This window comes from Arachis duranensis, chromosome 10 (genome assembly GCF_000817695.3).
Source record: "Arachis duranensis cultivar V14167 chromosome 10, aradu.V14167.gnm2.J7QH, whole genome shotgun sequence".
Lineage (NCBI taxonomy): Eukaryota > Viridiplantae > Streptophyta > Magnoliopsida > Fabales > Fabaceae > Arachis > Arachis duranensis.
In genome coordinates, this window is record NC_029781.3 from 27,759,075 (window position 1) to 27,784,525 (window position 25,451).

General features: G+C 36.1%; 1 protein-coding gene, 1 non-coding gene and 1 pseudogene across 2 annotated transcripts; 2 read left to right on the top strand and 1 right to left on the bottom strand.

The window, feature by feature from the left end:
* LOC107469609 (organic cation/carnitine transporter 4-like) overlaps positions 1 to 25,451 on the bottom strand; it is an 82,177-nt pseudogene that overhangs the window by 17,532 nt on the left and 39,194 nt on the right.
* Positions 4,559 to 6,658, top strand: LOC110277071 (uncharacterized). The gene is made up of 4 exons (XM_052255144.1): positions 4,559 to 5,247; positions 5,388 to 5,547; positions 6,068 to 6,168; positions 6,279 to 6,658. The coding sequence occupies exons 1-4, from the start codon at positions 5,111 to 5,113 to the stop codon at positions 6,328 to 6,330; spliced, it is 450 nt and encodes a 149-aa protein (XP_052111104.1). The 5' UTR covers positions 4,559 to 5,110; the 3' UTR covers positions 6,331 to 6,658.
* On the top strand, positions 22,464 to 22,571 carry LOC127743440 (small nucleolar RNA R71). The gene has a single exon (XR_008004832.1). It is a non-coding gene; the product is annotated as a small nucleolar RNA R71 (small nucleolar RNA).

The window sequence follows — 25,451 nt, forward strand, 5'->3', positions numbered from 1 at the left end:
TTGCATTAGAGCAACTAATTGAGGTTTCAGCTCAAAATTGTTTGCTCCTATGGTAGGAATTGAGATGCTTCTTCCATCAAACTTGGACATAGGTGTGGTATAATCACCAAGCATCCTTCTTGCATTATTGTTGTTAGGTTCGGCTGCCATCTCCTTTTCTTGTTCAAAAATTTTAGCAAGGTTATCTCTGGATTGTTATAATTTAGCTTCTCTTAGTTTCCTCTTCAGAGTCCTTTCAGGTTCTGGATCAGCTTCAACAAGAATGCCTTTTTCCTTGTTCCTGCTCATATGAAAGAGAAAAGAATAGAAAAAGAAGAGGAATCCTCTATGTCACAGTAAAGAGGTTCCTTATTATTAGTAGAAGAAGAAGGGAATAAAGAAAGGAGAATCCAAACACAAGGGTAAGGATAGGGGCAATGATTTGAGATGAAGAGAAGTGAAGATGGGTGTTAGTAAATGAATAAATAAATAGGAAAAGATGAGAGAGGGAGAAATTTTTGAAATTAAATTTTGAAAAGGAGTTAAATGATTTTCGAAAATAAAGATAAGAAATAAAATTAAAATTAAAATTTAAAACAATTAATTAATTAAAAAAAGAATTTTTGAAAAAGAGGGAGTTATTTTCGAAAATTAGAGAGAGAAAAAAGTTGTTAGGTGGTTTTGAAAAAGATAAGAAACAAACAAAAAATCAAATAGTTAGTTGAAAAAGATTTGAAAATCAAATTTGAAAAGATATGAAGATAAGAAGTTAGAAAAGATATTTTAAAATCAAATTTTTGAAAAAGATAAAATTTTGAAAAAGATATGATATAAAAGATAAGATAAGATAGATTTAATTTTTAAAATTAAAATTAATTACTTGACTAACAAGAAACTAAAAGATATGATTCTAGATTTTAAAGATTGAACCTTTCTTAACAAGAAAGTAACAAACTTTCAAATTTTTGAATCAATCACATTAATTGTTAGCATAATTTTCGAAAATAAAGATAAAATTAAGAAAAAGATTTTTGAAAAATATTTTTAAATTTCGACAATCATAAGATAAAAATGAAAAAAATTTGATTTTTGAAAAATTTTTGAAAAGATAGGACTTTTAAAATTGAAAATTTGACTTGACTTATAAGAAATAGCTAAGTTTTAAAATTTTTTTGACTAAGTCAACTCAAATTTTCGAAAATTAGGAGTAAAATAAGGAAAAGATATTTTTTATTTTTGAATTTTTTAATGAAGAGAGAGAAAAATACAAATATGACCCAAAACATGAAAATTTTGGATCAAAACATATGATGCATGCAAGAACACTATGAATGTCAAGATAAACACCAAGAACATTTTGAAGATCATGATGAATATCAAGAACATATTTTTTTGAAAAATTTTTTATGCAAAGAAAACATGCAAGACACCAAACTTAGAAATCTTTAATGCATGGACACTATGAATGCAAAAATTCACATGAAAAACAATAAAAGACACAAAACAAGAAAACATCAAGATCAAACAAGAAGACTTACCAAGAACAACTTGAAGATCATGAAGAACACTATGAATGCATGAATTTTTGGAAAAAAAAAGTGCAAGAATAAGATGAACATGCAATAGACACCAAACTTATAACTTGACTCAAGACTCAAACAAGAAACACAAAATATTTTTGGTTTTTATGATTTTATGATTTTTTTGTATTTTCTTTTATTTTTTTTTTGAAAAACATATAGGAAAAGAAATTAAGAGATTCAAAATTTTTAATAAGAATTCCAGGAATCTTTCAATGTTAGTCTAAAGCTCCAATCCAAGGGTTGGCCATGGCTTAATAGCCAGCCAGCTTTAGAAGATATAAATCAGGCATGCAACAGCTGATATTTCATCCAGCTCCATATACATACCCGTTATGTTGACAAGTGGAAGCCTCAATCCAAAAGGATTTGGATATGGCTTTACAGCTAGTCAGGCTTCAACATGTTACCATGAAACTCTAGAATTCATTCTTAAAAATTTTGGAATAAATTTCGAAAACAAAGGGAAAAATTTTGAAAAATATTTATTTTTGAAAAAAATTTTTTTTTTTGAAAAGAAAATAAAAAGAAAATTACCTAATCTGAGCAACAAGATGAACCGTCAGTTGTCCAAACTCGAACAATCCCCGGCAACGGCCCCAAAAACTTGGTGCACAGAATTGTGATCATCAACAATGGCGCCAAGAACTTGGTAGCGCTCTCAAACGTGAATCACACTTAGTCACAACTCTGCACAACTAACCAGCAAGTGCACTGGGTCTTCCAAGTAATACCTTACGTGAGTAAGGGTCGATCCCACGGAGATTGTTGGTATGAAGCAAGCTATGGTCATCTTGTAAATATCAGTTAGGCGGATAATAAATGTTATGGAGTTTTCGAATAATAAATAAAGCAGAAAATATAGATAGAGTTACTCATGTAATTCAATGGTGGGAATTTCAGATAAGTGTATGGAGATGCTTGTCCCTGTTGGATCTCTGCTTTCCTACTACCTTCCTTCAATCCTTCTTATTCCTTTCCATGGCAAGCTGTATGTAGGGCATCACTGTTGTCAATGGCTACATCCCATCCTCTCAGTGAAAAAGGTCCAAATGCTCTGTCACGGCACGGCTAATCATCTGTCAGTTCTCGATCATGTTAGAATAGAATCCCTCGATTCTTTTGCGTTTGTCATCACGCCCAACAATCGCGAGTTTGAAGCTCGTCACAGTCATTCAATCCCTGAATCTTACTCGGAATACCACAGACAAGGTTTAGACTTTCCGGATTCTCATGAATGCGGCCATCAATCTAGCTTATACCACAAAGATTCTAATTAAGGAATCCAAGAGATATGCGCCCGGTCTGAGGTAGAACGGAAGTGGTTGTCAGTCACGCGTTCATAGGTGAGAATGATGATGAGTGTCACGGATCATCACATTCATCATGTTGAAATGCAACAAATATCTTAGAACAGGAATAGCTGAATTGAATAGAAAATAGTAGTAATTGCATTAAAACTTGAGGTACAGCAGAGCTCCACACCCTTAATCTATGGTGTGTAGAAACTCCACCGTTGAAATTACATAAGTGATGAAGGTTCAGGCATGGTCGAATGGCCAGCCCCCAAACGTGATCAGAAGACCGAATGGTCAAAAGACCTTACAATCCAAAGACTCTGAATACAATAGTAAAAAGTCCTATTTATACTAGACTAGCTACTAAGGTTTACAGAAGTAAGTAATTGATGCATAAATCCACTTCCGGGGCCCACTTGGTGTATGTTTGAGCTGAGCTTGATCTTTACACGAGCTGAGGCTTATCTTGGAGTTGAACGCCAAGTTGTAACGTGTTTTTGGCATTCAACTCTAGTTCGTGATGTGTTTCTGGCGTTTGACTCCAGAATGCAGCATGGAACTGGCGTTGAGTGCCAGTTTACATCATCTAATCTTGAATAAAGTGTAGATTATTATATATTGCTGGAAAGCACTGGATGTCTACTTTCCAACACCGTCGAGAGTGCGCCATTTGGAGTTCTGTAGCTCCAAAAAATCTATTTCGAGTGCAGGGAGGTCAGATTCCAACAGCATCAGCAGTCCTTTGTCAGCCTTTTATCAGAGTTTTACTCAGGTCCCTCAATTTTAGCCAGAAAATACCTGAAATCACAGAAAAATACACAAACTCATAGTAAAGTCCAAAAATGTGAATTTAGCATAAAAACTAATGAAAACATCCCTAAAAGTAACTAGATCATACTAAAAACTACCTAAAAATAATGCCAAAAAGCATATAAATTATCCGTTCATCAGCTGCTCTCAAGGCTGGCAAACAAACACAAGATGGGAGAGATGAGGAAAATCATAGCCCTTTGTGTGGAAATTCAGGTAATTTTTGAAGAAATTATGCATTTCTTTCCATAGTTAGATTATTATATATATATGGTGTACTCTGATATTCGATGTGAAGTTATAGTTATCTTCTTTTCTTTGTTAGAATCTAAAAGATGATGCAACAACAGCAGCTTTTGAACAACAACAAGAAGCTTCAATCTTTCCCCTGCTTCTGGATTTTGATCTCTGCCTTTAAAAGTGAAGAAAAGGTGAGTTTCTCTTTCATTTTTTCATTTTGCTTCTGATTCATGTTGATTTTCTCTGGACCCATATTGACATTCTGGTAGCATCTGGAACTCATGTTCATTTTCTCTGGAACCATGTTGATTCATATTCATTTTCTCTTCTCAGCGTGCTTCTAATCTTCATCTAGTTGAGGTTTGTGCTAAAATGGTTGTGACTATACTGAGGAATCCAGTCTTTGATAGTTTAACGGTTTCTAATAAAAAACCATCCTTGATGTTCTTATTATACAGTGATTTTGCTTTATCCATTGAACCCAGAAAGGCAGAAATAATGATATAGATTGGTACTTAATTATTGCCAGCCAATAAGGATTTTGATATTTTATTAATTTTAGGGTAAACTATATTTGCTGCTTCTTGGGACCACAACTCTTAGTCTGGTACGAAACATTTTTATATATTTGCATTAACAGCTACAGGGATCCTTTACTTTGCTAATATGTAGAAACTATAATCAGATATTTAGTCATGTTTTGCTACATTTGTAAAAGTAGTTGTGTTCATGCTTGCTATTTGAATGGTTTGGGTAAAAGATTGGATTTGATAGAATAAGATAATACTAATGTGGGATTGGTAAGGTGATAAAGATCTTGGTTCCTTAATTAATGAATCTAGGGAACAGAAAAAATATTTGCTAAGGGATCAACCCTCTTCATGGGACTTAAGCTAGGTCAGGCCGGGTTAGCAAGGTTCCTGTTAAAGAGCTTGATTCTGTAAATTTTGTGTAAAATTATTTTTTAAACTGACATCTAATTAGGTGTTTTATATAATTAAAAGTAACTTCTTTTTGAGATATTTGGTGTGAAAATGAACTGTTTTTCTTTTTTCCTTTTTTAATTTATCTGTAAGATCTGATTGGAAGTAATACATGGAAATCAAATTATTATTCCCTAATGTCATCCATTTTCATATCTTTTTATTTTGTATTAAATTTTTGGATTAATTCTTCCCCCGCCCCCTGTATTAGTCAAGGGACATGTATTTCCTGCAAAAGCTTCTGAATTTGAAAGGAGATGATGGTTTCAGAATGAATGAAGTGCTTGTGTCATTGTGGTACATAATGGGTTTGTGGCCTTTGGCCTATAGCATGCCGTTACTTCCTACAGAAATGAGGTATTTCACTCTGAATCTGATATTCCCTTAAAAATTAACATGGTTTGCTAATGTTAATTACACTCTAATTGCAATGTTAACTCTGTTATTACTTTGCATGCCCTTGCAATGTTGACTATGATGTTCTACAGCTTAAAAAGCAAAGTTCCTGTTTGGCCCTTCCTTTTACTTTCATGTTTTGGCGGTGCATATGCGCTTCTTCCTTATTTCATACTTTGGAATCCACCAGCACCTCCGATAGAAGAAACTAAGCTTAAATCATGGCCATTGATCTTTCTTGAATCAAAAGTAACTACAGTGGTAAGCACTCATCTTAGTTTTATCTTGAAAATTGTTGCTGGCAGATACTTGAAATTTAATCAAAAGTAACTATAGTGGTAACAACTCCTTTTTGGTTCTTTTTTTCTAATAATTGCCTTATTTATTGTCTGAGTGTAGATCAGATATAGTAAGGTAGACATCCTCTGCTCAGAAAGTGGGAAGTAGCAAATAATTTTGATGGACCAAGAATCTCATGATTCTTGATAAGTGCCTTTTTTTTGCAAGACGTAAGTTTTGATGGGTTCTCCAAGGTGGTGTTGATAAGAATTTCACCTAACTGCAGTTTTTCAGAAGGATGCTACTCCTCCATCAGTGAGTAACTACTCTTAAGATTGAAATTATGACATTTTTTCTGTCTTTACCCTGTTTAATTTTAGGTTAATATTGTTGTAGCTATTCTTTGGAAATATATTTTGAAGTTATGAGAAAATTTGATTTGTTAAACATTCGTTGACTGTTATTAATCTCGACATTCACTTCACTTATTGTTGTTTACTAGGGTTCAACTGTGGAAATGATAGATTTAGATAGGGATGATGCGGGATCAGAAGATGCTAACCTTTTGTTTAGTGGTCATAGAGCAAGAATCACCTGTATGAGGTAATAATGCTAACCTTTATAATTTACATGTTCCTAGTTATATTTCTACCCATATGAAATTTTTTGTTGCCTCATTGGTCATAATTAATTCTCTACTGAATTGGAAGCAGAGATAGACTGCCTCAATCGGATATACATTCGGCGGCGGCATGTTCGAGATGAATGAAGTGAAGGGTGGCAGTCAATAAGGTGCCCGAACTTATGCTGGTGGTGATGGATCAAGACAACCAACTAAACTTGAGTTGGAGCAAGCATTCCACCAAGGCAAGTATATTGCCACCATCACTAAGAAGCTCAAGAAAGAATGAAACTATCCATAAATTAGGATATTGAATCCTTATGAGTCCACTAGTAGTTACTTATCATCTAATGTATTCAGATTGTGTTATTGCATGGAAATAATTGCTTCTTATTATAAAGAAAGCGCTTTGTACTCACTGGTGTGTTTTTCTATTTGTACCATCATTAAAAATTTGTATTTATTAAATTTATATTTATTTTGTATGAAAACAAGTTTATTTTGCAATGAAAAAATCTAAAAAAATTCTATTTTGCAATGGAAAAAAATTCTAATTACAAAAGATATGAGATTATTTGCAACTCAATTAAAATTTAATATTATTAGTAAAGATTTGATAATAAGCAATGTTATTTCATTTGATTTATACTAATTTATTACAAGAGCAAAATTGTTTGTTCTAGGGATATGACTTTAGTTATTTCACTTATTTCTTGCCAAAGAAAATTGATATTTGTAAAACTAAATTGTTGTTTGTTTTTGCATATTTAATGTATAAGTAACTATTAATTCTATAAAAAATTTTAGGTATCAAAAATTAAATTTAGGTTAATATCTCAAATAGATATAAATTTAAGTTGGAAATAATATTTGACATTTGATATATCATTTTCTACCAAGCGAGTCATAAGTCAATGATAATAAGGTGGTACGACTCTTAAGGGGGATTATAATACACAATGTATAAGTATAATTGAAAGGAGTATTAATCGAGAAGCCTGAAAAGAGTGAAAATAAAATCGCGAAGTCGTATCACTCATGCATCGACAACTAAAAGATAAAGCATGAAGTCGAAAGCGATATATAGAAAAAGGCATTAAAAAGAATAAGAGAAGGACAATATATAGATATATAACATAAGTAAATAGCCATTAGTCGCGACCTGCGAAGTTTAGGCCGACTAGGATACAGTATAAAAGAAGATGACAACGGTACCTCCTAATCTCTCCCAAATAGAATATGAAACCTTCTATAGGCAAGCTCAAAAGAGTTCAATACATAATATAAGCTTTTCAAAATAAAGGTGGACATATTCTAAGCAAAAAATAAAGTAAGGAATATAAAGATCTTTGCCATCTCTCAGATGAACCACAGCTCACTTCTGAGCACCTGGACCTGTATCTGAAAAATAAGAGATATATACGAAATGAGAACCCCCGACCCATGAGTTCCCAGTACGGTAAAAGTGCCAAATAAATACAATGCATCGTAATAAAAACTCACTAAGCGTCTTAAACTTCCTTTCACCAATTATTCATCCTATGTTCTCGCTAATCCATAAATAGGCAACTGTCACAAGGGAATGCTAATCTGATTTGTGTTCCTCAGGCTTCCCAACTTTCTAACTCTTCGACAATTCACAATCAGAATTATAAACGAAACCACCCCCAATTATTCTGTCTCAACAACTATATATCATTATCTCATATCCTCACATGGAGCAAGTGAAATCACTTCACTGCATCTACCCAGGGAGCTTAAATCATCACATTATCTACTTGTAGCAAGTGAAATCCCTTCACTACGTTTATCTAGGGATCTCATTTATGTCATTCAATAACCGTCATCATTATTCAATTATATCATCAACTCATCTCATCAAGAACAGCCCTCAGCGTCAACCGACACCAGCATGAGGTACCTCTCAGTTGTACAAACACAAGCAATACAGGCAAGTAATACACAATAAGGTACAAGTAGAACAAGTAGCACACAATCAGGTAATATAGCATATATGATATAGCAATCCAAAACAAATAGGCAAACCCAAATAATTTAAACATATACAAATGATGTATGCCTGCCCTATGGCTGATGAGTCTCATCTGTCGGTTATAAAGCCAACCCAACAAGTCCTGGTAGCTAACCATTGGACTGTCCCTCTGTCGTGCATCCCCAACTCGAGTTATTCACAATCATAATCATAATCACACAACACCCACACTGGTGTTTATCCACGGGGGCGAGCTTATCCGGAACTTTCATAATGTCCAACAACACTTACGACATAGGGTCAACAGAATCTCGGATCTCAACTTGGAGCAAGTGGAGCCGACTCACTACATCTACCCAAGGAAATCCGAAACTCAAATAATTTCACAAATCTCAAATCAACCTCGACTGGGAGCAAGTAGGGGCTAACCACTGCATCTACCACAGGAGTTGCAAACCAAACCCAGAGCAAGTGGAATCAATGCCACTGCATCTACCCAAGCAGGTATATCTCACTACATCCTGGAGCAAGTGGACCAATGCCACTGCATCTACCCAGGCAGGTGTTTAAAAGCTCAACCTGGAGCGAGTGGAATAACCACTACTGCCGCTACTACCCAGGCGTCACAATATGTGACCCGGAGCAAGTGGGACGAACTACAACCCTTGCTACTACCTAGGCATCCCAAACACACGTTCATTTCATCTCCATAATTAAACTCATTTAACATAATCCTCCTTCACCATCTCATACCCGAAGCAAGTGGACATCGCCACTGCCTACTACTCGAGGTCACACATCACATTCAACATTTTCCATCATTATTCATTTACCACATTTAATCATTAATCATATACATATACATACTCAGCCATAATTCAATTCTTATCACAGCCATCCGACTCATACTATACACAACACTTCCACCATCATACTCAGCAACTCACACAATCATCATTACTCATCATTCATCATTGATTCTCATTTTACTTCATCCACAAGTTACCACATGTCCTACTGGTGCACAAAATTATGATACACAATGGCGCCAACAACTTAGTACGCACAATTGTAATCTCACTTCTTTTTCACAACTTTGCATAACTAACCAGCAAGTGCACTGGGTCGTCCAAGTAATAAACCTTACGTGAGTAAGGGTCGATCCCACGGAGATTGTCGGCTTGAAGCAAGATATGGTCACCTTGTAAATCACAGTCAGGTGGATTCAAATGGTTATGGAGTTTTAATGATTAAAATATAAATAAACAGAAAATAAAGATAGAGATACTTATGTAAATCATTGGTGGAAATTTCAGATAAGTGTATGGAGATGCTTTATCCCTCTTGAATCTCTGCTTTCCTACTGCCTTCATCCAATCCTTCGTACTCCTTTCTATGGCAAGCTGTATGTAGGGCGTCACTGTTGTCAATGGCTACTTCCCATCCTCTCAGTAAAAAAGGTCCTCTACGGTTTTCCGCATGGCTAATCAGCTGTTGGTTCTTGATCGTGTAGGAATAGGATTTACTATCCTTTTGCGTCTGTCACCATGCCCTACAGTCGTGAGTTTGAAGCTCGTCACAGTCATCCCAGCCCAGATCCTACTCGAAATACCACAGACAAGGTTTAGACTTTCCGGATCTCAAGAATGCTGCCAATGGATTCTAGCTTATACCACGAAGACTCTGATCTCATGAAATGGAAGGCTCTGTTATTAGGAGAGGCAACCATGCATCATGGACCAGGAATCCAAGAGATACACACTCTAGCTTTCACAGGTAGAACGAAAGTGTTTGTCAGGCACGCGTTCATAAGTGAGAATGGTGATGAGTGTCACGGATCATCACATTCATCAGGTTAAAGTGCAAATGAATATCTTAGAATAAGAATAAGCATGAATTGAATAGAAAACAGTGGTAATTGCATTAATACTCGAGGAACAGCAGAGCTCCACACCCTTAATCTATGGTGTGTAGAAACTCCACCGTTGAAAATACATAAGTGATAAAGGTCCAGGCATGCTCGTGAGGCCAGCCCCCAATGTCTAAGATTGCATAAACTGATCAAAGATAGATACCAAGATGAAAATACAATAGTAAAAAGTCCTATTTATACTAGACTAGTTACTAGGGGTACAGAAATGAGTAAATGATGCAGAAATCCACTTCTGGGCCCACTTGGTGTGTGTTTGGGCTGAGCATTGAACCTTTCACGTGTAGAGGTCTTCCTTGGAGTTAAACGCCAGTTTGTAACTTGTTTCTGGCGTTTAACTCTACTTTGCAACTTGTTTTTGGCGTTTAACGCTAGAATAAGGCAGAAAGCTGGCGTTAAATGCCAATTTACGTAGTCTAAACTCAGGAAAAGTATGGACTATTATATATTTCCGGAAAGCCCTGGATGTCTACTTTTCAACGCAATTGAGAGCGCGCCATTGGAGCTTCTGTAGCTCCAGAAATTCCATTTCGAGGGAATTCCTCATACTCTTGTTGAGGTCCATGAGTGGGCTCTCTTGATGTGCAGTCAAATGCTCTACTACTAAGCTATGGACCCTTGAGATGAATCTCTCCATCTCCCATGACTCGGAGGTGGAAGCTTTTGCCTTCCATTTCCTCTTCCTAGAGGTTTCTCCAGCCTTAGGTGCCATAAATGGTTATGGAAAAACAAAAAGCAATGCTTTTACCACACCAAACTTAAAAGGTTTGTTCGCTGATGCACCACTATTTCATGGTACATCTTGTATTTAATTGAGTAGATTTTATCCGCTAGTCTCACACTTATTCATTGAATTCGCATGTTTTACATTTTCCTTCCTGATTTTGTGCTATGATTGAAAACATGCTTCTTTGGTCTTAATTTTGCTATGTTTAATCCTCTCTTATTACCATTTGACACCTTGATATGTGTGTTAAGTGTTTTCAGAGATTACAGAGTAGGAATGGCTCAGAGGATGGAAAGGAAGCATGCAAAAGTGGAAGGAATACAAGAAGTTGAAGGAACTGCAAAGCTGTCAGCCTGACCCTCTCGCACTAAAATAATCATAACTTGAGCTACAGAGGTCCAAATGATGCGGTTCCACTTGCATTGGAAAGCTAACGTTCGGGACTTTGATTTGATATATAATTCGCCATAGTTTCCATATAGATAGGCGACGCGAACGCGCGCTCCACGTGGACACGTCGCATCTGCGAATCTCATTCCACGCAAACGCGTGGATGACGCCTCCACGTCACTTTGCCGTGACCTGTTGATAAATCCCAATTTTTGGTTTATCTTGTATTTATTTTGGGGGATTTTATCACATTTTCTCATATTTATTCAATGAAATAGCATGGTTTTATAATTCTCCCTTAATTTGTGCTTAAATGTGAAAACATGCTTTTTAGGCCCTAAAATTGGTGATTTTAATTCACTTTAATTCCATTCGATGCCTTGATATGTTTGTTGAGTGATTTCAGGTTCATAAGGTAAGTATTAGATGAAAGAAGTGAGGAGAAAAGCATACAAAGTGGGATAACTCATGAAGAAATGAAGGAACCGTAAAGCTGTCAAGCCCGACCTCTTTGCACTCAATCAACCTTAACTTGAGCTACAGAGGTCCAAATGAGGCGGTTCTAGTTGCGTTGGAAAGCTAACATCCGGGGCTTCAAAATGATATAAAATTTGTCATATGTTACTTCGCGTTAAGGGGCACGCACGTGCCATGTTCGCGCGCGCACTGATTCTGTCCGTGGGTCCACTTTAATGAAATCGCCCTCAGCGATTTTGCAGCTCATTTTGGGCCCAATCCAACCCATTTCTGATGCTATTGAACCCAAGGATTGAGGGGGGAGTGAAGAAAGTAGTCATAGTTTAGTTTTCATCATGTTTTAGGGGAGAATTCTAGAGAGAGAAGCTCTCTCTTCTCTCTAGAATTTAGGGTAGTTTAGGTTTAATTTTCTTAAATCCAACTTTTAATTCTTGTTTTGATTTAGTTTCTGCTTTTAATTTCTTGTTGCTACATCTCTACTCTTCTAGTTTTTACTTGTTCATTTCTTTTATTTTGTTGCTTTTATGTTCATGAACCTTGTTGGATCTTAATTTTCCTTTAATGCAATTTTATGTTTGATGTTATTTTTATTGTTGATTTGAGTTATTGATTTTACTTTTCTTGCTATTGGTAGTTGGTAGATTTTATTATTCTTGCACATTTTCTATGCTTTCCTTTTGTGCCCACCAAGTGTTTGATAAAATGCTTGGTTGGATGTTAGAGTAGATTTTGAGCATTCTTGGCTTGGAAAGAGTAATTAGGCAATCTTGAGTCATGAAAACCCAACTTATGTTGGTGATCTAGAGTTGTTAGCTAATATTGTTTCCATTGACGCTAATCTTTTGCTAATTTAATTAATGAGTTGATTAGGACTTATGGAATATTGTTTCCATTGACGCTAATATTTTGCTAGTTTAATTAGTAAGTCGGTTAGGACTTTTGGATTGAGATTATCTAGTCTCGTTAGACTTTCTCCCTATTTGTTGGAGTTGACGTAATGAGATAAATTCTTGTTTATCATTGTGATATGATTGATTATCTTGTTTGACTTTCTCCCTATTTGTTGGAGTTGACTAAATAAGATGAATTAATCATGCATGACTAGGATAGAAAGCCTATGATCTCAATTCATTGCCATGAATGTCTCTTTTTCTTTAATTGCTTCCTTTAATTGCTTGTTTGATTTACTTTTCGTATCATTTACTTTCTTGCTTTTACATTTCCTTGCCCAATATCAAATCAAACCCCCCTTGATCCCCATAGCCAATAATTAAGCACTTCATTGCAATTCCTTGTGAGACGACTCAGAGTTTTAATACTTCGGTTAATTTTCATTGGGGTTTGTACATGTGACAACCAATATTTTTGATTGGGAGGATTGTTTGTTGGTGTAGAACTATACTTTCAACGAGAATTCATTCAATTGAGGAAATTCTATACCACGACAATTTTCTTAAATCACCTGTACGGATCAGAAAGCGCTGGGAGTGATTTCTTGGCTGTTTTTGACCCAGTTCTCGGCCCAGAAAACACAGATTAGAGGCTGAGAGTGGAGCAGAATCAGATAATTCAATCGTTACTCACAATTTTAGGTTTTAGATGTAGTTTTTAGTGAGAGAGGTTCTCTCCTCTCTCTTAGGTTTTAGGATTAGGATTTCTTTAGTCATTAGGATTACTTCATAATATCAGGTTCAATAATTTATGTTTCTCTTCTACTTTTATTTACTCCGATACTTTTATTTGTGTTTGATTTATGTCGCCAATTTGGCTTAATGACATTCATGTTAGGATTTTCTTATTTAATATAATTTGAGGTATTTCAGACTTATGATTGTTTTCTCTAATTTATGTTATTGATGCTTGGGCTCTATCCAAATTATTTTCATTCAAGTAGATTTTATTCTCTTTTGGCTTTGGTTGATTAATTGGTAACTCTTGAGTTGTCAAACTCAGTAGTGGTTAAAATTGGCAAATTCTAATTGATCTAGCTCGCTCTAAAGCTAGTCTTCCCACAGGGATTGACTAGGACTTGAGGATCAAACTAATTAGTCCACTTGACTTTCCTTTGCTTTAGTAAAGGTTAACTAAGTGGGAGAAAAATCTAATTCTCATCACAATTGATAAGGACAACTGGGATAGGACTTCCAGTTTTCATACCTTGCAAAGAGTTTTACTTTACAGTTATTTATTTATTTTACTTGTCATTCAACATACTCCTTCCTCACTTTCAAAACCCCCAATTTACAAGACTCATAACCAATAATAAATCATACCTCCCTGCAATTCCTTGAGAAGACGACCCGAGGTTTAAATACTCGGTTATCAATTTTAAAGGGATTTGTTACTTGTGACAACCAAAATGTTTGTACGAAGGGATTTTCTGTTGGTTTAGAATCTATACTCACAACGCGACTATATCTTTATAAAATTCTTTACTAGCAAAAATCCTAACATCAAAATGGCGCTATTGCCGGGGAATTGCAAACGTGTGCCTTATTATTGGTCATTGTAAATATTTTTCTTTTACTTGTTTATTTGTTTTTTCTGTTCCCCTTTATTTCTGATAACTTCTATGAATTCTCACCCCTCTCACTTTGAGTTTGGTTCTACTTTTGTTGCAAGGAATGGAAGCTATAACAGGACTATGCATCACGGTCTAAGCAATCAAAGATGGATGGAGCCAAGAGTATCTGATCATCCCTTTAGGCAACAACACCCTCCTAGATATCATAGACAGAGACCATTCTACAATGCATACCAAGCTGATAGATATGGTGGACCGCCTTGTAGCTACCAACAAGCCCCACCCTATGCTCAGAGACCATCCTTTCAACACAACCTCAAACAAGCTTCTTTTCATCATTCGCCACCATATGATCCTTATTCGCCCCAACGCCAATCCAATTACTCCCAAGAACTACCACTCTCCTACACACCATGTCCATATGCATCAAGCCAAGAATCACAGGTTCGCTTCGAAGAATTAGTAAACCAATTTAATGCAACCCTTCATCAAATGGAGCAAGCAATAAATCAATTATCTTTCAGACGTTCGGACACTCAACAGACTCCCATGGCTTCATGTGGAGAATCTAATGAAGAATGTATTGTGAAGAAGACACGAGAAGCTCCAGTGGACAGCATAGAGCATAACTTCGTACTGGAACAAGTAGAGGACGCTGTCATTATAGAAGAAGAAGAGTTGGTTGAAGATTTAGGAGATGCTGAACCTCCGCAGGAATCCAGAGTTGTGGAGAATTCCGTCGAGGACGTTACAATTAATGCTAAGGAGGATAGTGCACAACCCCCAAGGCAGGTATCTTATGAGGAACTGGACGGAATGACCCAAGACTCAAGTTTTCTTGATGATGATAGTCACCACTCAAGTTCTCCTAGTAATGCTCTTGCATCCGCAAGTGAATTCTTTGAGATAGGAGAATCTTCCCCAAGTGAATACGAAGATGATGCAGAGGTCGACTTTTCTCAACCTCCCAATTATGACTCGAGTGATGAAGAAGATATCGGTGACCTTGATCAAGACATGGTTGAATTGGAAGAAAATTGCCAAGAAGTGGAGGAATTCACTGAAGACCACAAGGGAGTAGAGCTTGTAGAACCACTAGAAACACCTATCCCAAGGCCACTATCACCCAATACAAACCTCAAGTGGGTAAAATCCTTAGCTTTTATCTTTACTTTTCCACTTGAATATGTTTTACTTGAAACAGATGGCCAGCTTAGAGCTCTTTGCGGGTTTGAGAGTAAAAGGGAAATGACTCGCACTCAGAGTTGGTGTACAAGATTCAATGAGGCTTCGCACTTCAATTTAAGGTGCAAGGATTGGTGTCAAGCTCAATTGAAAGGATCTCGGAAGCTGTTTGGTCATTGCAGTGCAAATTCAGACTACTCACCACCCGGCTGGAAAGATGTAGATCAAGACAAAGACAGGTGTAGAAGAAAAGTTTGGAATCTTGGAGTCTGTTTTGACATTCAACACCCCGGGAGCCTTGAAGCCTATTTGAACTCACCTAAGGGCTTTACATGCCTCGTTTGGACCCCGGAGGCTGTTGGAATTCCAAACATTGGTGGAGATTCCTGTATCAGTACAAGCATAAGCCACCATGACAGGAAGCTCATCAAATGTCCAACTTAAGGACTTTAACTAAAAGTGCTAGGTGGGAGACAACCCACCATGGTATGATTGTTCTTTCTCCATTCTACTTTATTTTTGAATTTTGTTTGAACCTGGAATTTTCACATGACATTCATTGCATTTTGCATTCTGCATACTGCATAAAAAAATCACACGCGACACGACCGCGTCGATGAAGCGTCCGCGTCATATGTGCGTTGGGAAGAAAATAATATGAACAGAGAGTCACGCGAAAGCGCGGCTGGAGGCGTGCCTTTGGCACAAATTGGCCCACGCGACCGCGTCGATGACGCGTCCGCGTCATATGGAAAAATGCTTCCCACGCGTCCACGTCACCCACGCGAACGCGTGCCTCAAAATCGACGTAAAAAGGGTGTATGGCCGAAAGTTGAGCTAGAATTGGGCTGGACTCGTGCTAGAAGCACAAGCCCTGCCACGCATACGTGTGCCCCACGCATCTGCGCCGTTTTCAAATTTAGGCCATCCACGTGATTGCGTCAACCACGCAATCGCGTCACCCAAAGATTTGGCAATATGAATTTCAAACAGAGAGTTGCGCGACCGCGAGGCCGCCCTCGCGCTAATGGCACAAATCAATCCACGCGACCGCGTGGATGACGCGTCTACGTCACTTCATAGAAGCGCTATCCGCACGAACGCGTCGCTCATGCGTCCGCGTCACAAGCGGCGCACATCTTATCCAGAGCAGCTAATTATCTTATCCTTACTTCCTCATATCTAAATCTTTTCTTTCCCTTCTTATTTCTTTCTTCCTTTCTCTTTCTTAATCCCTTTAACTTTTCATCCTTCTTCACTCACATTCTATTTTCCTTATTTTCATTCGTGTTAAATGCTCTTATTCAACTGTTGTATCTTTTCTGGTATTATTTTGGTGCTCAGTGACTTGTTTTACGCTATTGGGTAATATTTTTTTAAGTCAATGATAATCCTTTATGATATTTATATTAATTTTGTATTGACATGAATTTATATTGTTTTGCACTCTCTTCCCCTTTGTTGCAACTTTTGCACCACTGGTATGCCACGTGCTTCTATTATTTTCTCATTTGCATGTTGTAGCTACCATGTAATTGAGACCCTCATTATTTGGCATTAACCTACCCAGACTTTTTTTTATTTTCTTATTTTTATTTCTGGGTTACTTTTTCTTCTTTTTCCTCTTCTTTCAGGATGGCCACCGAATAAGGAAAGGAAAAGAACTTCTATATGGGGCGACAAACAAGTCCATCTGCACAAACCTTGGAGAAAAGCACCAGTTGGAACATCCCATTCACCTGCACATCTTAGCATGCACTGAGGACGGTGCAATCTTTAAGTGTGGGGAGGTCGATACCGATCTCCATGGGTTAGTTATTCTCTTCTCAACACCAATATTCTATTTTCATTGTTTGTTCATTGTTGCATTGCATACATGTGTAGTTGATTGTTTACATTTAAGTACTACTTGGTTGAAAAATAATAAGTTTCTTTTAAAGATCCTATTTTTTAAAATTTTCACTAATTTAAATTAAAAAAATTAAAATTTTCTATGTGTTAAATTTGTTTGAAGTTGTATTTGGAACATGGTTTTTGAGCCAAAGAACACACAACCTGTGAGGTTTGAGCTTATTTACATGGTTACATTATTTAATCATAAATATTTTATTCTTGTGTGTTTTCTTCTCTATAACTGCAATCTTTGCTTTGTTCCATTCTATATGTCCATTATTTAGTATATTTACATGCTTGCATATGATTGAGGCCATATTTGATTATTAACTCACTTACCCCAAATAAAGCCTACTCTTTTATGTCACCCTTGTTAGCCACCTTGAGCTTTTTAATCCCCTTTTATTTTATAACCACATTACTAGCCTTAAGCAGAAAAACAAATTAAAATCCCAAGTTGAATCCTTGGTTAGCTTAAGATAGATATTGTGTATAATTTAAGTTTGGAGAATTTTATGGGAACATGGAATGATAAAAAAAAGAAAAAAAAAGTAGGGAATTGAATTGAATACGTTATTTGAAAATTTGGGAAGCATGCTCATGTGAAATCAAAATAATTAAATTACCATGTGCATTGATAAAAAAAATAAAAGTAAAAATAATTAAAAAAATAGAAAAAAAATTTATTAAGTAATTAAATAAGGGGATACAAAAAAAATTAGTACCCCAAATGCAAAATAAAAAGAATCAATGCACATGGGACAAAATTCAAAAATAAGTTTGATACATGAGCATGTAATACAAAAATGGAAAAATTTGGGTACCTAGGTAAAGCATTTTAAATTGCATAAAGTATGTATATGTTAGGTGAGATCTTAGACTAATCAAGGATTTACTTTGTTAGCTCACTTAGCCTTATATATGTATCCTTACCTTTACCTCAGCCCCATTACAACCCTGAAAAGACCTCATGATGTTTGCATTAGTATACTAAATATTTGTTGATTGGTTAAATGAAGAACAAAGCTTAGAAAGTATGACTAGGGAAGAGTAGAGTGATTGACCCTAGACACTTGAGAGATTAGAGTGCATATACATTACCAGTGAGGGTTCAATGCTTGATTCTATGTTCCCTGCTTTTATGAGCTATATTCTTACAAGTTTACTTGTTTTCACTGTATGATTTGAATTAGTGGAATTTGATTCATATTTGTCTTGGAGAACTTATCTACTTTTAACCAAGTAGATAGAAATATTTTGCATGTAGTTGCACTCATATAGATAGGTTGCATTGCATACTCTCTATCATGCCTTCACTCTTATAACTTCTCTTAAGCTTAGCATGAGGACATGCTAATGTTTAAGTGTGGGGATATTTGATGCACCACTATTTCGTGGTACATCTTGTATTTAATTGAGTGGATTTTATCCACTAGTCTCACACTTATTCATTGAATTCGCATGTTTTACATTTTCCTTCCTGATTTTGTGCTATGATTGAAAATATGCTTCTTTGGTCTTAATTTTGCTATGTTTAATCCTCTCTTATGACCATTTGATGCCTTGATATGTGTGTTACATGTTTTCAGAGATTACAGGGCAGGAATGGCTCAGAGGATGAAAAGGAAGCATGCAAAAGTGGAAGGAATACAAGAAGTTGAAGGAACTGCAAAGCTGTCAGCCTGACCCTCTCGCACTAAAATGATCATAACTTGAGCTGTAGAGGTCCAAATGATGCGGTTCTACTTGCGTTGGAAAGCTAACGTCTGGGGCTTCGATTTGATATATAATTTGCCATAGTGGCCGTAAAGATAGGCGACACGAACACGCACTTCACGCGGATGCGTCGCATCTGCGAATCTCATTCCACGCAAACGCATGGATGACGCCTCCGCGTCACTTTGCCGCGACCTGTACGGACCAAAAAGCACTAGGAGTGACTTCTGGGCTATTTTTGACCCAGTTTTTGGCCCAGAAAACACAGATTAGAGGCTAGGAGTGGAGCAGAATCAGATAATTCAATCATTATTCACAATTTTAGGTTTTAGATGTAGTTTTTAGTGAGAGAGGTTCTCTCCTCTCTCTTAGGTTTTAGGATTAGGATTTCTTTAGTCATTAGGATTACTTCATCGTATCAGGTTCAATAATTTATGTTTCTCTTCTACTTTTATTTACTCCGATACTTTTATTTGTGTTTGATTTATGTCGCCAATTTGGCTTAATGACATTCATGTTAGGATTTTCTTATTTAATATAATTTGAGGTATTTCAGACTTATGATTATTTTCTCTAATTTATGTTATTGATGCTTGGGCTCTATCCAAATTATTTTCATTCAAGTAGATTTTATTCCCTTTTGGCTTTGGTTGATTAATTGGTAACTCTTGAGTTGTCAAACTCAGCAGTGGTTGAAATTCGCAGATTCTAATTGATCTAGATCGCTCTAAAACTAGTCTTTCCACAGGGATTGACTATGACTTGAGGATCAAACTAATTAGTCCACTTGACTTTCCTTTGCTTTAGTAAAGGTTAACTAAGTGGGAGAAAAATCTAATTCTCATCACAATTGATAAGGACAACTAGGATAGGACTTCCAGTTTTCATACCTTGCCAAGAGTTTTACTTTACAGTTATTTATTTATTTTACTTGTCATTCAACATACTCCTTCCTCACTTTCAAAACCCCCAATTTACAAGACTCATAACCAATAATAAATCATACCTCCCTACAATTCCTTGAGAAGACGACCCGATGTTTAAATACTCGGTTATCAATTTTAAAGGGGTTTGTTACTTGTGACAACCAAAATGTTTGTACGAAGGGATTTTCTGTTGGTTTAGAATCTATACTCACAACGCGACTATATCTTTATAAAATTCTTTACTAGCAAAAATCCTAACGTCGTTTGCTCTCGAGCAAAAGAAGAAAGAGGGGAGTAGATGGGGATCCTGTGGGGTCCACAAATCCTGAGGGGTCAAGGATTTATCATCCTTGCTCCTATTAGGCGTACAAAATGCCCTTACTGTGCAATCCTGGCATTTAACGCCAGACTGCTACTTGTTTTTGGCGTTAAACGCCAGCTTTTATTCCTTTCCTGGCATTAAATGCCAGGTTGCAACCTGTTTCTGGCGTTTAACGTCAGATTGTAGCCTGTTTCTGGCGTTTAACGCCAGTCTGGTGCTTGTTTCTGGCGTTTAATGCCCAGAATGGTGCTAGACTGGGCGTTAAATGCCCATACTGCTACCCTTACTGGCGTTTAAACGCCAGTAAATCTCTCCTCCAGGGTTTGCTATTTTTAATGCTGTTTTTTATTTTTCTTTAATTTTTGCAATTATTTTTGTGACTCCACATGATCATCAACCTAAAAAAAAGAAAATAACATGAAATAACATAGATAAATAAAAATTGGGTTGCCTCCCAATAAGTGCTTCTTTAATGTCAATAGCTTGACAGTGGGCTCTCATGGAGCCTCACAGATATTCAGAGCATTGTTTGGACCTCCTAACACCAAACTTAGAGTTTGAATGTGGGGGTTCAACACTAAACTTAGAGTTTGGTTGTGGCCTCCCAACACCAAACTTAGAGTTTGACTGTGAGGGCTTTGTTTGACTCTGTAGTAAGAGAAACTTTTCTTGCTTCCTCTCCATGGTTACAGAGGGAGATCCTTGAGTTTTAAACACAAGGTAGTCCTCATTCAGTTGAAGGATCAACTCTCCTCTGTCTACATCAATTACAGCTTTTGCTGCGGCTAGGAAGGGTCTTCCAAGGATAATGGATTCATCCTCATCCTTCCCAGTGTCTAGGATTATGAAATCAGCAGGGATGTAAAGGCCTTTGACCTTTACTAGCACGTCTTCTACCTGTCCATAAGCCTTTTTCATGGATTTGTCTGCCATCTCTAAAGAGAATATGGCAGCCTGTACCTCAAAGATTCCCAGTTTCTACATTACAGAGAGTGGCATTAAGTTTATGCCTGACCCCAGGTCACACAGAGCCTTGTCAAAGGTCATGGTGCCTATGGTGCAGGGAATTAGGAATTTACCAGGATCCTGTTTCTTTTGAGGTAAAGTGTGCTGAATACAGGTATTTAGTTCATTAATGAGCAATGGAGGCTCATCCTCCCAAGTCTCATTACCAAATAACTTGGCATTCAGCTTCATGGTTACTTCTAAATATTGGGCAACTTGTCCTTCAACAATATCTTCATTTTCTTCAGAAGATGAATAGTCATCAGAGCTTATGAATGGTAAAAGGAGGTTCAATAGAATCTCTATGGTCTCTAGGTGAGCCTCAGATTCCTTAGGTTCCTCAGTTGGGAACTTCTTTTTGTTCAGAGGACGTCCCAGGAGGTCTTCCTCACTGGAATTTACGTCCTCCTCCTCCTCTGTGCATTCGACCACACCAAGCAGGGCTATGGCCTTGCACTCTCTTTTTGGGTTCTCCTATGTATTGGTTGGGAGAGTACTAGGAGGAGTTTCAGTGACTCTTTTACTCAGCTGGCCCACTTGTGCCTCTAAATTCCTAATGGAGGACCTTGTTTCATTCATGAAACTGAGAGTGGCCTTAAATAGATCAGAGACTATGTTTGCTAAGCTAGAGGGGCTCTACTCAGAATTCTCTGTCTGTTGCTGAGAAGATGATGAAAAAGGCTTGCTATTGCTAAACCTGTTTCTTCCACCATTATTAAAGCCTTGTTGAGGCTTTTGTTGATCATTCCATGAGAAATTTGGATGATTTCTCCATGAGGGATTATAGGTGTTTCCATAGGCTTCACCCTTCACCTCTGCCATTGCAGGTTTCTCAGGATCATAGGCTTATTCTTCAGCAGATGCCTCTTTAGTACTGTTGAATGCATTTTGCAATCCATTCAGACTTTGAGAAATCATATTGACTTATTGAGTCAATATTTTGTTCTGAGCCAATATGGCATTCAGAGCATCAATTTTAAGAACTCCCTTCCTCTGAGGCGTCCCATTACTCACAGGATTCCTTTCAGAAGTGTACATGAACTAGTTATTTGCAACCATGTCAATGAGTTCCTGAGCTTTTGTAGGCATTTTCTTTAGGTGAATGGATCCACCTGCAGAATGGTCCAATGATATCTTAGACAATTTAGACAGACCATCATAGAATATATCTAGGATGGTCCATTCTGAAAGCATGTCAGAAGGACACTTTTTGGTCAGTTGCTTATATCTCTCCCAAGCTTCATAGAGGGATTCACCTTCTTTCTGTCTGAAGGTTTGAACATCCACTCTAAGCTTACTCAGCTTTTGAGAAGGAAAGAACTTGGCTAAGAAAGCCATGACCAGCTTATCCCAAGAGTTCAGACTATCTTTAGGTTGAGAGTCTAACCATACTCTAGCTCCTTCTCTTACAGCAAAAGGGAAAAGCATAAGCCTGTAGACCTCGGGATCAACCCCATTGGTCTTAACAGTATCATAGATATGCAAGAATTCAGTTAAGAACTGAAAAGGATCTTCTGATGGAAGTCCATAAAACTTGTAATTCTGTTACATCAGAGAAACTAATTGAGGCTTTAGCTCAAAGTTGTTTGCTCCAATGGCAGGAATTGAGATGCTTCTTCCATGGAAGTTGGAATTTGGTGCAGTAAAGTCACCAAGCATCTTCCTCGCACCTCCACCATTGTTATTGGGTTTGCCCATCTCTACTTCTTTTTCAAAAATTTCAGTAAAGTCTTCTTCAGAGTGTTGTGTTTTAGCTTCTCTTAGCTTCTTTTTCAGAGTCCTTTCAGGTTCTGGATCAGCTTCAATAAGAATATTCTTATCCTTGCTCCTACTCATGTAAAAAAGAAGAGAACAGAAAAGAAGAGGAATCCTCTATGTCATAGTATATAGATTTCTTTATGTGAGTAGAAGAAGAAAAAAATAGAAGAAGGAGAAAATTCGAACACAGAGAGAGAAGAGAAGAGGGTTCGAATTATGAGTGGAAGAGAAATGTTAGTAAATAAATAAATAAATAGAAGGAGATGGGAGGGAGAGAATTTTTGAAAATTAACTAAAATAAAAGAAAAATATTTTTGTTTCTATTTTAAATTAAAATTAAAATTCGAAAATTAGGAGAAGAAATAAATTTAAAATTAAAATTTGAAACAATTAGTTAATTAAAAGGAATTTTCAAAAAGGGTGAGGAATTTTTGAAAATTAGAGAGAGAAAAGTAGTTAGGTAGTTTTGAAAAAGAGAAGAAATAGAAAAAAAAAACAAAAAGTTAATTAGTTAGTTGAAAAAGATTTGAAAATCAATTTTGAAAAGATAAGAAGTTTGAAAAGATTTTGAAATTAAAGTTTGAAAAAGATATGATTTGAAAAAGATATGTTTGAAAAATATATGATTGAAAAGATATGATTAAAAAGATATGATTGAAATTTATTTTTGAAAAAGATTTGAAAAGGAAATTAAAAAGATTTGATTTTTAAAATTAAAATTTATTACTTGACTAACAAGAAACTAAAAGATATGATTCTAGAATTTAAAGATTGAACCTTTCTTAACAAGAAAGTAACAAGCTTCAAATTTTTTAATCAAAATATTAATTGTTAGTGTAATTTTGAAAATAAAAGATAAAATTAAGAAAAAGATTTTTGAAAATCAATTTTAAAGAGTTTTCAAAAATAATAAAAAATAAAAAAAATTTGATTTTTGAAAAAGATTTTGAAAAGATAGGATTTTTGAAATTGAAATCTTGACTTGACTAACAAGAAACAACTAATTTTAAAAATTTTTGACTAAGTCAACCCAAAGATTTCAAAATTTATGAGAGAAATAAGGAAAAGATATTTTTTTATTTTTTTGAATTTAATGAGAAGAGAGAAAAACAACTAAATGATTCAAAACATAAAAATTATGAATCAAAACACATGATGTATGCAAGAACACTATGAATGTCAAGATAAACACCAAGAACACTTTGAAGATCATGATGAACATCAAGAACTTATTTTTGAAAAATTTTTCAAGAAAAGAAAAACATGCAAGACACCAAACTTAGAAATTTTTAATATTTAGACACTAAGAATTCAAAAATGCATATGAAAAACAAGAAAAGATACAAAATAAGAAAATATAAAGATCAAACAAGAAGACTTATCAAGAACAACTTGAAGATCATGAAGAACAGCATGCATGAGTTTTCGAAAATTTTTTAGAAAAATAAAAATATGCAATTGAAACCAAACTTAAAAATTGACTCTAGACTCAAATAAGAAACACAAAATATTTTTGGTTTTTATGATTTTATTAATTTTTTTGGATTTTTTTCGAAAATTATTTTTTTGAAAAACGAAAAAGAAGAAAAATTTTTCAAAGATTATTGAAAACTTTTTGAAAATAAAATAAAGGTTGAAATAAGAAGAAAATTACCTAATCTGAGCAACAAGATGAACTGTCAGTTGTCCAAACTCGAACAATCCCCGTCAACGACGCCAAAAACTTGATGCACGAAATTGTGATACACAATGGCGCCAACAACTTGGTATGCACAATTGTAATCTCACTTCTTTTTCACAACTTTGCACAACTAACCAGCAAGTGCACTGGGTCGTCCAAGTAATAAACCTTACGTGAGTAAGGGTCGATCCCACGGAGATTGTCGGCTTGAAGCAAGCTATGGTCACCTTGTAAATCTCAATCAGGCGGATTCAAATAGTTATGGAGTTTTAATGATTAAAATATAAATAAACAGAAAATAAAGATAGAGATACTTATGTAAATCATTCGTGGGAATTTCAAATAAGTGTATGGAGATGCTTTATCCCTCTTGAATCTCTGCTTTCCTACTGCCTTCATCCAATCCTTCATACTCCTTTCTATGGCAAGCTGTATGTAGGGCGTCACCGTTGTCAATGGCTACTTCCCATCCTCTCAGTGAAAAAGGTCCTCTACGGTTTCCCGCATGGCTATTCAGCTGTTGGTTCTCGATTGTGTAGGAATAGGATTTACTATCATTTTGCGTCTGTCACCACGCCCTACAGTCGCGAGTTTGAAGCTCGTCACAGTCATCCCATTCCAGATTCTACTCGAAATACCACAGACAAGGTTTAGACTTTCCGGATCTCAAGAATGCTGCCAATGGATTCTAGCTTATACCACGAAGACTCTGGTCTCACGGAATGGAAGGCTCTGTT